Source organism: Panulirus ornatus, chromosome 52 (assembly GCF_036320965.1).
Source record: "Panulirus ornatus isolate Po-2019 chromosome 52, ASM3632096v1, whole genome shotgun sequence".
Classification (NCBI taxonomy): Eukaryota; Metazoa; Arthropoda; class Malacostraca; order Decapoda; family Palinuridae; genus Panulirus; species Panulirus ornatus.
Genome location: NC_092275.1, coordinates 14,959,116 through 14,972,425, shown reverse-complemented (window position 1 = coordinate 14,972,425; position 13,310 = coordinate 14,959,116). Strand labels below are relative to the sequence as shown.

The 13,310-nt window shown below is 39.5% G+C and overlaps 1 protein-coding gene across 1 annotated transcript in view; it reads left to right on the top strand.

Annotated features, from left to right (window-relative positions):
• The window catches only part of Patronin (calmodulin-regulated spectrin-associated protein patronin), a 216,667-nt gene that overhangs the window by 118,809 nt on the left and 84,548 nt on the right, over positions 1–13,310 (top strand). Inside the window, 2 exon segments of the mRNA XM_071692291.1 lie at positions 6,112–6,264; positions 9,398–9,522. Of these exon segments, the coding sequence (XP_071548392.1) occupies positions 6,112–6,264; positions 9,398–9,522 (278 nt within the window).

Sequence of the window (13,310 nt, the reverse complement as noted above, 5' to 3'; positions counted from 1 at the left end):
TGTAGCATTTATGGATCTGAAGAAGGCATATGATAGGGTTGATAGAGATGCTTTGTGGAAGGTTTTAAGAGTATATGGTGTGGAATGTAAGTTGCTAGAAGCAGTGAAAAGTTTTTTTTTACCAAGGATGTAAGGCATGTGAATGATTAGGAAGAGAGGAAAGTGATTGGTTCCCAGTGAATGTTGGTTTGTGGCAGGGGTGCGTGATGTCTCCATGGCTGTTTGATTTGTTTATGGATTGGGTCGTTAGGGAGGTGACTGCAAGAGTTTTGGAGAGAGGGGCAAGTATGCAGTCTGTTGTGGATGAGAAGGCTTGGGAAGTGAGTCAGTTGTTGTTTGCTGATGATATAGCGTTGGTGGCTGATTCGGGTGAGAAACTGCTGCAGAAGCGGGTGACTGAGTTTAGTAAAGTGTGTGAAAGAAGAAAGCTGAGAGTAGATGTGAATAAGAGCAAGGTTATTAGGTACAGTAGGGTTGAGGGACAAGTAAATTGGGAGGTAAGGTTGAATGGAGAAAAACTGGAGGAAGTGGTGTTTTGAATATCTAGGAGTGGACTTGGCAGCGGATGGAACCATGGAAGCGGAAGTGAGTTGCAGGGTAGGGGAGGGGTCGAAGGTTCTAGGAGCATTGAAGAATGTGTGGAAGGCAAGAACGTTATCTCGGAGAGCAAAAATGGATATGTTTGAAGGAATAGTGGTTCCAACATTGTTATATGGTTGTGAGGAATGGGATATAGTTAGGGTTATGTGGAGGAGAGTGCATGTGTTGAAAATGAAATATTCAAGGGTAATATGTGGTGTGAGATGGTTTGATCAAGTAAGTAATGAAATGGGAAAAGAGATGTGTGGTAATAAAAAGAATGTGGTTGAGAGAGCAGAAGAGGGTGTGTTGAAATTTTTTGGACACATGGAGAGAAAGAGTGAGGAAAGATTGACAAAGAGGATATACATGTCATAGGTGGTGGAACAAGGAGAAACAGGAGACCAAATTGGAGGTGGAAGGATGGGGTGAAAAAGATTTTGAGCAATTGAGGTGTGAACATTCAGGAGGGTGAAAGGCATGTAAGGAATAAAGCTGTCAGTGGATTGAACCAGGGCATGTGAAGGGTCTCAGGTAAACCATGGAAAGGTCTGTGGGGCCTGGATGTGGAAAAGGAGGTGTGGTTTTGGTGTATTACACATGACAGCTAGAGAGTGAATGTGAATGAATGTGGCCCTTTTTGTCTTTTCCTGGCGCTACCTTGCTGGAAGGCGGGATGATGCTTTTTCATGTGTGATGGGGTGGCGATTGGAATGGATGAAGGCAGCAAGTATGAATATGTATATGTGTATATATGTATGTGTCTGTGTATGTATATGTATGTATATGTTGAAATGTATATCAATGTGTATATGTGTGTATGGGTGTTTATGTATATTATATACATGTGTATGTGGTTGGGTTGAGCCATTCCTTGTCTGTTTCCTGCACTACCTTGATGACGCAGGAGATGGCGATTAAGTATGATAAAAGATAAAATGAAAATAGTCAGTAGGAGCACAAGGTAGGAGTCTCTGCAAACACTGCGCTAGAGTTGCCCTGTGCCAATGGCCTGATAAGGGTGAAGCACTAAAGGCTGAGAGGTGGCAATGGAGTTCACTTGCTGTGGAGACTCTATTATTATGGCCACCCCCTTGAGGGAGTTTTAGGTGGGTTGGTGTTGGTGATATAGATAGATAGATGTATAGATTATATATTCATTTATTATACTTGATCGCAGTTTCCTGCATCAGCGAGGTAGCACCAGGAAATAGACGAAGAACGGCCCATTGACTCGTATACACATATATACATAAATGTCCATACTTGCACATATACATACATATACATATACAGACATATACATATATACACATTTATATGTTCATACTTGGTTGCCTTCATCCATTGCTGACACTACCCTGTCACACAGGAGACAGCAACCTTAACCCCTGCTTCAGTGAAGTAGCGCCAGAAAAAGACAAAAAAGGCCACATTCATTCACACTTACTCCCTAGCTGTCATGTGTAATGCACCAAAACCACAGCTCTCTCTTTATATCCAGGCCTCACAGACCTTTCAGTGGTTTATCTCAGATGTTCCACATACCCTGGTTCAGTCCATTGACAGCAAGTCAACCCCGGTATACCATGTCATTCCAATTCACTCTATTCTTTGCATGCCTCTCATCCTCCTGTATCTTCAGGCCCTGATCGTTCAAAATCTTTTTCATTCCATCCTTCCACCTCCAATTTGGCCTCCCACTTCTCCTTGTTCCCTTCACCACTGACATGTACATCCTCATTGTCAACCTTTCCTTGCTCTTTTCTCTCCATATGTCTGAACCATTTCAATGCACCCTCTTCCACTCTCACAACTACTTTTATTTTATTTCCACACATCTCTCTTACCCTTTCATTACTTGCTCGATCAAACCACTTCACACCTTGCATAATCCTCAAACATTTCATTTTCAACACATCAACCTGGGGTTACCTCGTTAACATTGGAAACAGCAAGCAGGTATGAAAGAAAAATATATAAATTATTTACAATATATACATGTATGGTTGAGTAGGAAAGATGGTTAAATGGATTTATTGGATTACATGCTAATTATTAGGGATTCAAAAGAAAAACCATTGGATTAATTTTTGCTGAGAGGGGCAGCTGGTAGGATGTCTGGTCATTATTTTGTGAAGATGAGAGTGAAGATTTGTAAAGGCTTTCAGAAAAGAGGAAATTGGTGAAAAAAAATGTGGTGAAAGTGAGTGAGCTTGGAAAGGAAGCTTCTATAAAGAGATACTGGGAAAGATTGAGTGTAGAATGGCTAAAGGTGAGAGTAGATGAAGCTAGGGGAGTGGATGAGGAATGGGAGGTATTTAGGGAAGCAGTGCTGACCTGTGCAAGAGAAGCATATGGCATATGCATGGTGGAAAGTGGGCATATGAGAAATGGTAATGAGTGGTTGGGTTGCAAAGTTGATTGTGAAAGAGCAAATAGGGGTGTATGGGCTTTACTTTCAGGGAAAGAGGGTTGGTGATTGGGAAATGTGCAAGAGAAAGAAGAAGGTATAGTGGATGAGTCTTAGGATAAAAAAGAAGACCAATGAAAGTTAGTGCGAGTAAGCATCAGCAGATTTCTGGGAGAGTAAAAAAATGTTTTGGAAAAAAGGTTTAAAACTGTAAGGAAACGAGAACAGATGAGAAAATTGGTAAAGGGGTCAATAAGGAAGTGATAACAGGCAGGTAGAAGTGAAGAGGAAATGAAATAAGTACTTTGAAGACTGAAGAATTCATTTGATGATAGGATGTCAGATGTGGGATGATTGGGTCAGAGAGGTATGATAAGTGAGAGAGCCATGGCAAGTGATTTGGTAAAAAGAGATTTTGAAAGTTTTTTTAAGGTGAAATATGGTGAGATGGCTGGAGTGGATGGTAATGAACTGAATTTCTTCAGAAAGGGGATTTGTTGTTTGCTTAGTCAGAATTTTCATTGTGTGTATAGGTGTCTGAGGGTTGGCAGATTGCTTGTCTAGTGCCATTGTATGAAGGCAAGGGGGGACAAGGTGAAAGTTATGATTATAGAGGTATTAGGATGTTGAGTTTACCTGGTAAATTTTATGGGAGAGTTGTGAGTGAAAGGGTGGTGGCATACACAAAGCATCAGGTTGGAGAGGAGCAATATGTTTTTAGGAGTGGTAGAGAATGTGTAGATGAAGAGTTTGCTTTGGAGACTGTGTGTGAGAAATTCTTATAGAAACAGAGGGATTTGCGTATGGTATTTATGGATTTGGAGAAAGCATATGACAGGGTTGATAGAGATGCTTTGTGGAATGTCTTACAAATGTATGGTATGGGAAGAAGCTATTAGTAGCAGTGAGGAGTATTTATCAATAGAGTAAGGTATGTGTTTTAGAAGATAGAGGGGAGGATAACTGGTTGCAGATGAAAATCGGTCTGTGGCAGGGGTGTATGATATCACCATGGCCGTTTAATTTGTCTATGGTTTGGGTGGTGAGGGAAGTGAATGCAAGGTTTAGAGAGAAGCAGTATGCAGTCTTTTCAGGCGGGAGTGCCTGTGAGGTGAGTCAGTAGTTTGCTGGTGACACAGTGTTGGTGGCAGAGTGAGAAACTTAAGAAGTACATGTCTGAGTGTGAGAGAGAGTGTGAAAGGAGAAAGTTTAAAAGAGTAAATGTGAATAAAAAAGATATTAGATTCAGCAGTGAAGAGTAAATGTGAATAAAACTGTTATTAGATTTAGCAGTGAAGAGAGACAGGCTATTTGGAGTGTGAGTTCGAATGGAGAGAATTTGGCATAAGTGGAGTGTTTCAGATACCTGGGTGTGGATATGATAGTGAATGGAACATTGGGAGCTGAAGTGAGTCACTGTGTAGGTGAAGGGGGAGCCAAAGGTCTTGAGAGCAATGAGGAATTTGTGGAAATAGAGGTCACTATTTAAAACAAAAATGGGATGTTTGAAAGTATAGTAAAGCTGATGGTTTTGTATGGATGTGAGGAATGAACTCCAGATGAGAATGGAGGCAAGACTGTGGATGCATTAGAAATGAAATGTTTAAGGATAATATGTGGTGTGAGGAGGTTTGATTGAGTAAGGAATGATTAGGCAAGAAGAGTATAGTTGAGAGAGCTGATGAGGATGTGCTAGAAGGGTTTAGACATGCAGAGGGAATGAGTAAGGAGAGGTTGACTGAGAGGATACATGTGTCAGAAATTAAAGGGATAAGAAGGGATGGACTGAATTGGAGATGGAAAGGTGGAGTGAAAAAGGTTTTGTGCACATGGGGCTTGAACATGCCAGAGGGTTTAAAGTATATGTGGGATAGATTAAACTGAAGTGATGTTACACACTGGTGTCGGTTTGCTGCCAGTGAACTGAACCTGGGCATATGATGCTGTGTGTAATGATGACAGCAGTATCACATGGGACAGCTTCAGCATCCAATTTCTTATCTAATGCTGCCTGATTTTGTACTCCTGATTTTCTGAATTTTGTCTCCCATTGTTGAGGTCTTATTGCTGCCCATGTTACCTTTCTTTAAACTAAATGGATAAAACATGGCCATGCATTTTCACATAGAATCTTAGTTATGAAGATTAGTGTGGCAATGCAGGTTTGACCTGCTATACCTGTCGTAAATCAGCTGTTTTTTATGTTTATAAAGTGTATAAAAGAAGAAAGTTATGAATCAGATATACAGCTAGAAAAACCATTCATTTTTTGCTTTTTTTGTACATGTTTTTGGGATCTTTTGACCTGGGGTGTGAAGAAGGCTGCTTATATTTAGATTGTCACAAATGTGAACTGGAAAATATTTATGCACTTACTGAATGATTTGTTCTCTCATTTGTTATGGGCTAAGGATGATTTTGGCCAAAAAAGCTTCATGATCTTGAGTTGAAACTTCCATGGGCATTTTACTATGAAGACCAGTCCATGATTGTTTTGCAACTAATGATAGACATATTAGGCACAACCCTCATCATTCTTCTCTCCTCTCTTACTGTCCTCGGGGCTCGTTCTTTGGCCAAAAGATGGGTGAGTGACTTCCACCTTGCTGGGAGATTTATTTTGATACTCCTTGAAGGCTGTTGTATCTTCAGCTTGGTGTCACCAAAAGAGGGAAGAATATGTTATTATAATTACTAAGAGTTTAAGGGTTTAGGTAGTCAGGAAATATTGGTGGGCTTGATCAACATGACATCACACTCATTTTAACTGCTTATTTAGTAGTATTGGAGCTATTGCTCTGTTGTATGATGTTTTTCTGTTGATGTAATGATCAAAGAAGCCTGGACTAGGGATGATCCTTTAGTATCTTTAGGTTACCCTGTATTGGCTGAGAAGTAAGTATTTTGATACAAAACCTTTTTATCATACTTATGATGCCTTTCTTAATCATTGATAAGAAAGTATATGAAAAAAATAACAAATTTTAATGCTATTTAGCTTAATAAATCTATTCATTTTAAGAAAGGTATGTTGGTGGTAGTGTAGTGTTACCATCTAACCCTGCTCTTCTGTCAGTATACCAGTATAATTCCAAAATGAGTCCTCCTTAACTTCTTAGGGAAAAGGGTCTTCCACTGGGTCTTCAACCCCCACCACGTCAGAGCCTGATGCTTTGGACGCAATGGTAGATTCAGTGGAACAGTCTCTGCCAAAACATCCCTCTTCTATTACCACCACTGCTACACCACCTAACCCAGATTTATCACTAAAGGTAACTTTCAATGTAGTTGCATGCCTGGAATATGGCGCATGTTTTATCTTAACACTTGACCAAGTACTTTAATGATTTATGTTGTTAAATAGCTTCTCTGGATTATGTTGTTTCTCATTTGCTGCAAGAAGTATTGTATTTTATTATATACATTAATAGAATTTTTTTTTTTCACACATGTAAGTGCACTTTGATTCTCAGTGTGTTCACTAGTATAGGAAAGACATTCTTTGCTTTAAGAATGTTACAAATTAAGTATTTTTATCAGATCTGTTTAGTGTTTATCTCTTTTCTCACTGATGTTCTTTACTGTTTATGATTTGCGATGAAAATTTTGTGTTTTAATGAGGTTTATTTGTGACAAGGATTGCAGCTGCATTTTACTGCTTTGCACTTGCTAGTTATTTCTACTTCCACCTGAAACTTGCTTCTTTCTTTGAGTTATTGAGGCACAACATGCAGGAGGGTGAGAGGCATGCAAGGAATAAGTGAATTGGAGTGATGTGGTGTACTTGGGGCAGTGTACTCCCTTCAAGCAGATCCAGGACATTTAAAGTGCTCTGGGAAACCATGGAAAAGTCTGTGAAACTTGGCTGTGGATAAGGGGATCTGCTTTTGGTGCATTATAAATGATAGAGAGAGAATGAATGTGAGCAAATGAGGTTCTTTGTCTCTTCCAGGCACTGCCATGCTATGCAGGAAATAGTGAACAATTGTGGAGAAAAGAAACAAGTATAAACCAGGTCCACGAGTTATGATAGGGCTACATGCTCAGACATCAGTCTCAACTTGAATTTGTCATAACTCAAACTATAGTAACCCGTGTTATAAGGGTGTTACATTCTTAATCAGAATTTTTCTGACCTATCCCTTATGAGTCGGTAGTAGTTAGTAGTAAATGGTAGGCAGCCACTGACCATGGAGGTATATTACTGGTCTGACCTACCTGGGTATCATGAGGGTTAGTGATGGTTGCAAAGTGAGCTAGGACTTCAGTGTGGTTGTCAAGCTGTACTCCTGTGAACCAGTTAGCAGCCTTTTTTTCTTTCTGCCTCTCCCACCTGTAGACAGCTGGAATTATGTCCACAAACTTACAACCTTTGTCACACTTAACGCTTGACAACACTTAAATTCACACAACTCATTCTTTGTAGCTATAGATTTTCCTGTGATGAGCACTCTGCTAAACCTGCCTCTTGGCAAAATGGTAGGAGCAGGAGATATGAGTAGTATGTGGGAACACTCACCAACAGCATTTGGTAGAATGAATAGGTTGGGACATTTAGTGGAAGAATTAGGTAGGAGAATTAGGTTGGAACATCAAGCAGGAACATTAGGAAAACAGATTTGGTAGAAGCAGTCAGTGGGACCATTAGGTAGTAGCCTCTGAAAGCTTTGCACTAGAATTGCTATCTGCCAATAGCCTAATAACAGTGAGGCACTAAAGGCTAAAAAGTGGCAGTGGAACTTTCAGTTGTGGAAACTCTTTTTACCATGGCGAACCCAGGGAGTTCTTGAATGGGTGTCAGAGATATAGATAAATAGATAGAACCCTTATGATTGGATTACACTGAATCTGAAACAAGTTAGCTTACCAGTCATATATATAGTATCACACTCTTATTTTATAGTTTAGATGATATTTAATGAAAATTCATGTAAAAATGTACTGTACTGAAACAAGGAGTTAGGCTTTAGGTGCCACTGGAGTGGGAGTGACTTCAAGAATGATAGCCTTACATTCTGTACTCTTATGAGTATCTAACATTTCCTCCAGACATTGAAATGCTAACATTCCTGTAGATGCAGTGAATAATGAAGCAGTGAACACAAATGATCATAGTTTGCCAGATAAGGGGATACAAGTTGAATGTCACTTTGCTGGAACAGTTAAAACAAGTATAAGTCCATAAATACCTCAAATCATGATGATATACTGTATCTATTTAAAGAAAATATTCTTTTAGACAGAACCTTGTTGCCACCACCTCTGTGATGTGTTATTACTGTACCTTCATTATTGCCTAAATCATACAGAACCCTTATGTGCCATCTAGGAAGTGCCATGAGTGCTGGTGTTGATGATATAGAAGTCATAATAACTCCAAGAAGAATGAAGGGAGAGAAAATTAAATAGCTGAACCTCCCATGCAAGAGTGTCAAATATTTTCTGGCATACCAGACATAGCTTAGTCTCTCTTAGAAACTTAAGAGGTTTGTTACACATAACCTTTCACTAATATGTGCTGTCTCTCAGCAGGTAATTTACCCTTTTTAAAAAGTCATTGATTTGCTTTTTGTTAAATAATTTTTTCCAGAATCATACACAGACCACACTTCTTTGTGAGACTAGTTTGTAGGTTGGTGCTTTTTCCTGGTCTCCTTTCTTGGAGATATATATTTTGTTTATACTGATGTTTAATTGAAAAGGATTTTGAAAAAATGTGAATTTTCTGCAAATCACTCATTATTGGGAAAACTTAGTGACATTTTGTTAGTTTGTACCATGATTTTCAGATGTTGCTATCTCAAAACGTTGCTTTGTGAACCATCATTTTGTGGGGTAGGGGTTGCCCATATTAGGTATTTCATGTGTTGCAGTTGGTTTGTAATCATTCAAATATATGAAAATGATTGGCATTGTAAGTCTTTGTTGTGGATTGCTCATGCCTTATTATGCTCTGGTAGTACAAGAGGAATACATGATGAGAGAAATTTAGCCTTGATGTTACAGCAACTTATTGTTTTCCCATCATACTTATTACATCAGGGTAGAAATTTTGTATCCTTTAAATCTTTCCACTGTTTGGTGCATGATATTTCTTCTCTGTTTCATATGATAATAGAATAGCTTAAGCTGAATACTTCTTTGTAGCTCTACTGTAATAATACAAACATTGTGGCAACAAAGATGAGAATCCATGTTAGTTTTTGTATTTTGACAGCTGTTCTTGAATATAGACAGTATGGTCTTAGGCTTAAGGTGACACTCTTGTTTCAACATGTTTTATTTTAGTGATTGTTGTTGGATGTGATATTGGGTGTGAAGTGTCTTGCCTATCAGGTACTTAATAATCATGATACTGTTATATCTTTTGTTGCCAATTAGTAATTATTATTGTATTCAAAACAGGATATAGGGTCAGATGTGAACAATTTATCAAGACGATGGTTGGAGGGTGAGACCCAAACAGATGAGTTGCGTACCCCTGATCTTGATGCCATGGACTATGATCAGTACCACCAGTCTTTAACACAGTAGGTTATAGAAGTAGTGAAATTAGGGAATGAACTAAGATTGTAGTATAGATGGTATTTAAAGGTGATATTTTATCTGTGAAAAAGAATTCTTTGAATTAGTCTTGGATATGCAGTAGAATAGTTTTAACTAGAATTGGGTATGAAGTAGTATATAGAAATTTATGTTTCTGCCCATACCATATATGTGTTGCAGTTGCATCGATAATAGTCAAAATATTTTGCCATAGACTTTCTGCATAGTGATGGAGAAATATATTACAGACTTTTAAAAGATGCAATGAACTTAATGCTCTTGATATTTTAAGAAGTTCAGGTAATGATTTTAATTTGTTATATCTCCAGACTGAAAGAATTACTGTGCAAGATTTTGAAAAACATTTTTTTAATTACTGAGGTAAATTTGTCTTAAGTAGTAGCCCCATCACCTTTCAGGTGAATTTAGAGAATCTTGTGCTCTTCAAAACTGAATGGAAATGAAATACTGGTAATATAGGTACATAATGAAATTTTTTATCTTTGTGAATATTTGGATATCATACTTTTTACTCAAAAGAAGTAAAGTCTGTTCCTGGTTACCTAAACTTGTTTACAGAAGGCACTTGGAAATGTTTAGATTACACTTGGGCAGGATGTGGCAAAGTTGGCGTAATATAGTTCTTTTAGTAGATATGATGACTATATATTGCCATTAAGAGTAAGGTTATTCGGTTCAGTTGGGAGGAGGGACAAGTTGATTGGGAGGTATGTTTGAATGAAAGGGTGAGAGAGATTTGTGGTAATAAAAAGAGTGTGGTTGAGAGAGCAGAAGAGGGCATTTTGAAATGGTTTGGTCACATGGAGAGAATGAGTGAGGAAAGATTGACAAAGAGGATATATGTGTCAGAGGTGGAGGGAATGAGGAGAAGTGGGAGACCAAATTGGAGATGGAAAGATGGAGTGAAAAAGATTTTAAGTGATCGGGGCCTGAACATGCAGGAGAGTGAAAGGCGTGCAAAGAATAGAGTGAATTGGAACGATGTGGTATACCAGGGTCGACGTGCTGTCAGTGGATTGAACCAGGGCATGTGAAACGTCTGAGGTAAACCATGGAAAGTTTTGTGAGGCCTGGATGTGGAAAGGGAGCTGTGATTTACGGTGCAGTATACATGACAGCTAGAGACTGAGTATGAACGAATGTGGCCTTTTGTCTTTTCCATGCACTTCTTCATGGGGGAGCGGGGATGCTGTTTCATGTGTGGTGGGGTGGCAATGGGAATGACTGAAGGCAGCAAATATGAGTATGGACATGTGTATATATATCTGTGCATGTATATGTTGAAATGTATAGGTATGTATATGTCTGTGTGTGGGCAGATGGAACCATGGAAGCAGAAGTGAGTCACAGGGTAAGGGATAGGGTGAAGGTTCTAGGAGTGGTGAAGAATGTGTAGAAGGTGCGAATGTTATCTCGGAGAGCAGAAATGGGTATGTTTGAAGGAATAGTGGTTCCAACAGTGTTATATAGTTGCGAGGCATGGGCTATAGATAGGTTCGTGCGGAGGAAGGTGGATGTGTTGGAAATGAGACGTTTGAGGACAATATGCGGTTTGATCAAGTAAGTAATGAAAGGGTAAGAGAAATGTGTGGTAATGAAAAGAGTGTGGTTGAGAGAGCAGAAGAGAGTGCATTAAAATGATTTGGTCCCATGGAGAGAATGAGTGAGGAAAGATTGACAGAGGGTACACGTGTCAGAGGTGGAGGGAACGAGAAGTGGGAAACCAAATTGGAGGTGAAAGGATGGAGTGAAGTAGATTTTGAGCGATCGGGGCCTGAACATACAGGAGGGTGAAAGGCATGCAAGGAATAGAGTGAAATGTAACAATGTGGTATACTGGGGTCGATGTGCTGTGAATGGATTGAACCAGGGCATGTGAAGTGTCCGGGGTAAACCATGGAAAGTTTTGTAGGGCCTGGATGTGGAAAGGGAGCTGTGATTTACGGTGCATTATACGTGACAGCTAGAGACTGAGTATGAACGAATGTGGCCTTTTGTTTTTTCCTTGCACTTCTTCATGGGGGGAGGGGGGATGCTATTTCATGTGTGGTGGGGTGGCAATGGGAATGAATAAAGGCAGCAAGTATGAGTATGGACATGTGTATATGTATCTGTGCATGTATGCATTGAAATGTATAGGTATGTATATGTGTGTGTGTGGGCATGTATGTATATGCATGTATGTGGATGGGTTGGGCCATTCTTTTGTCTGTTTCCTTGTGCCACCTCGCTAACGTGGGAGACAGCGACAAAGTATGATAAATAAATATAAATAAGTAATGATAAGTAAGATTGTTAGTGAAACAAAAGAGAGAGGTATTTGGACAATTTTTGCAGGGAAGTAGTGCAAATGACTGGGAGATGTGTAAGAGAAAGTGGCAGGAGTCAAGAGAAAGATGCAAGAGATAAGAAAAGAGGGCAAATGACAGTTAGGGTGAGAGAGAATCATTAAATTTTAAGGAGAATGAAAAAATGTTTTGGAAGGAGGTAAATAAAGTGTGTAAGACAAGAGAACAAATGGGAACATCAATGAAGGGGGCAAATGGGGAGGTAATAACAAGTAGTGTTGAAATGAGAAGGAGATGGAGTGAATGTTTTAAAGGTTTGTTGAATGTGTTTGACGATTGAATGTCAGATATAGGGTGTTTTGGTCAGGATGGTGTGCAAAGTGAGAGGGTCAGGGAGAATGGTTTGGTAAACAGAGAAGAGGTGGTGAAAGCTTTGCGGAAGATGGAAGTCGGCAAGGCAGTGGGTTAGGATGGTATTGCAGTGGAATTAAGAAAAAAAAAAGGGGGTGACTGTGTTGGTGATTGGTTGGTAAGGGTATTCATTGTATGTATGGATCATGGTGAAGTGCCTGAGGATTGGTGGAATGCATGCATAGTGCCATTGTACAAAGGCAAATGGGATAAAGGTGAGTGTTCAAATTACAGAGGCATAAGTTTTTTGAGTATTCCTGGGAAATTATATGGGAGGGTACTGATTGAGAGGGTAAAGGCATGTACAGAGCATCAGATAGGGGAAGAGCGTTGTGGTTTCAGAAGTGGTAGAGGATGTGTGGACCAGGTGTTTGCTTTGAAGAATATATGTGAGAAATATTTAGAAAAACAAATGGATTAGTATGTAGCATTTATGGATCTGGAGAAGGCATATGATAGGGTTGATAGAGATGCTTTGTTGAAGGTTTTAAGAGTATATGGTGTGGGAGGTAAGTTGCTAGAAGCAGTGAAAAGTTTTTACCTAGGATGTACATCATGTGTACGAGTAGGAAGAAAGAGGAAAGTGATTGGTTCCCAGTGAATGTCGGTTTGCGGCAGGGGTGCATGATTTCTCCATGGTGGTTTGATTTGTTTATGGATGGAGTTGTTAGGGAGTTGAATGCAAAAGTTTTGGAGGGAGGGGCAAGTATGCAGTCTGTTGTGGATGAGAGGGCTCAGGAAGCGAGTCATTTGTTGTTCGCTGATGATATAGTGCTGGTGGCTGATTCGGGTGAGAAACTGCAGAAGCTAGTGACTAAGTTTGGCTAGGTTTGAGGGACAAGTTAATTAGGACGTAAGTCTGAATGGAGAAAAACTAGAGGAAGTGAAGTGTTTTGAATATCTGGGAGTGGACTTAGCAGCGAATGGAACCATGGAAGCAGAAGTGAGTCACAGGATTGGGAAGGGGGCAAAGGCTCTGGTAGCATTGAAGAATGTGTAGCAGGTGAGAACGTTATCTTGGAGAGCAAAAAATGGGTATGTTTGAAGGAATA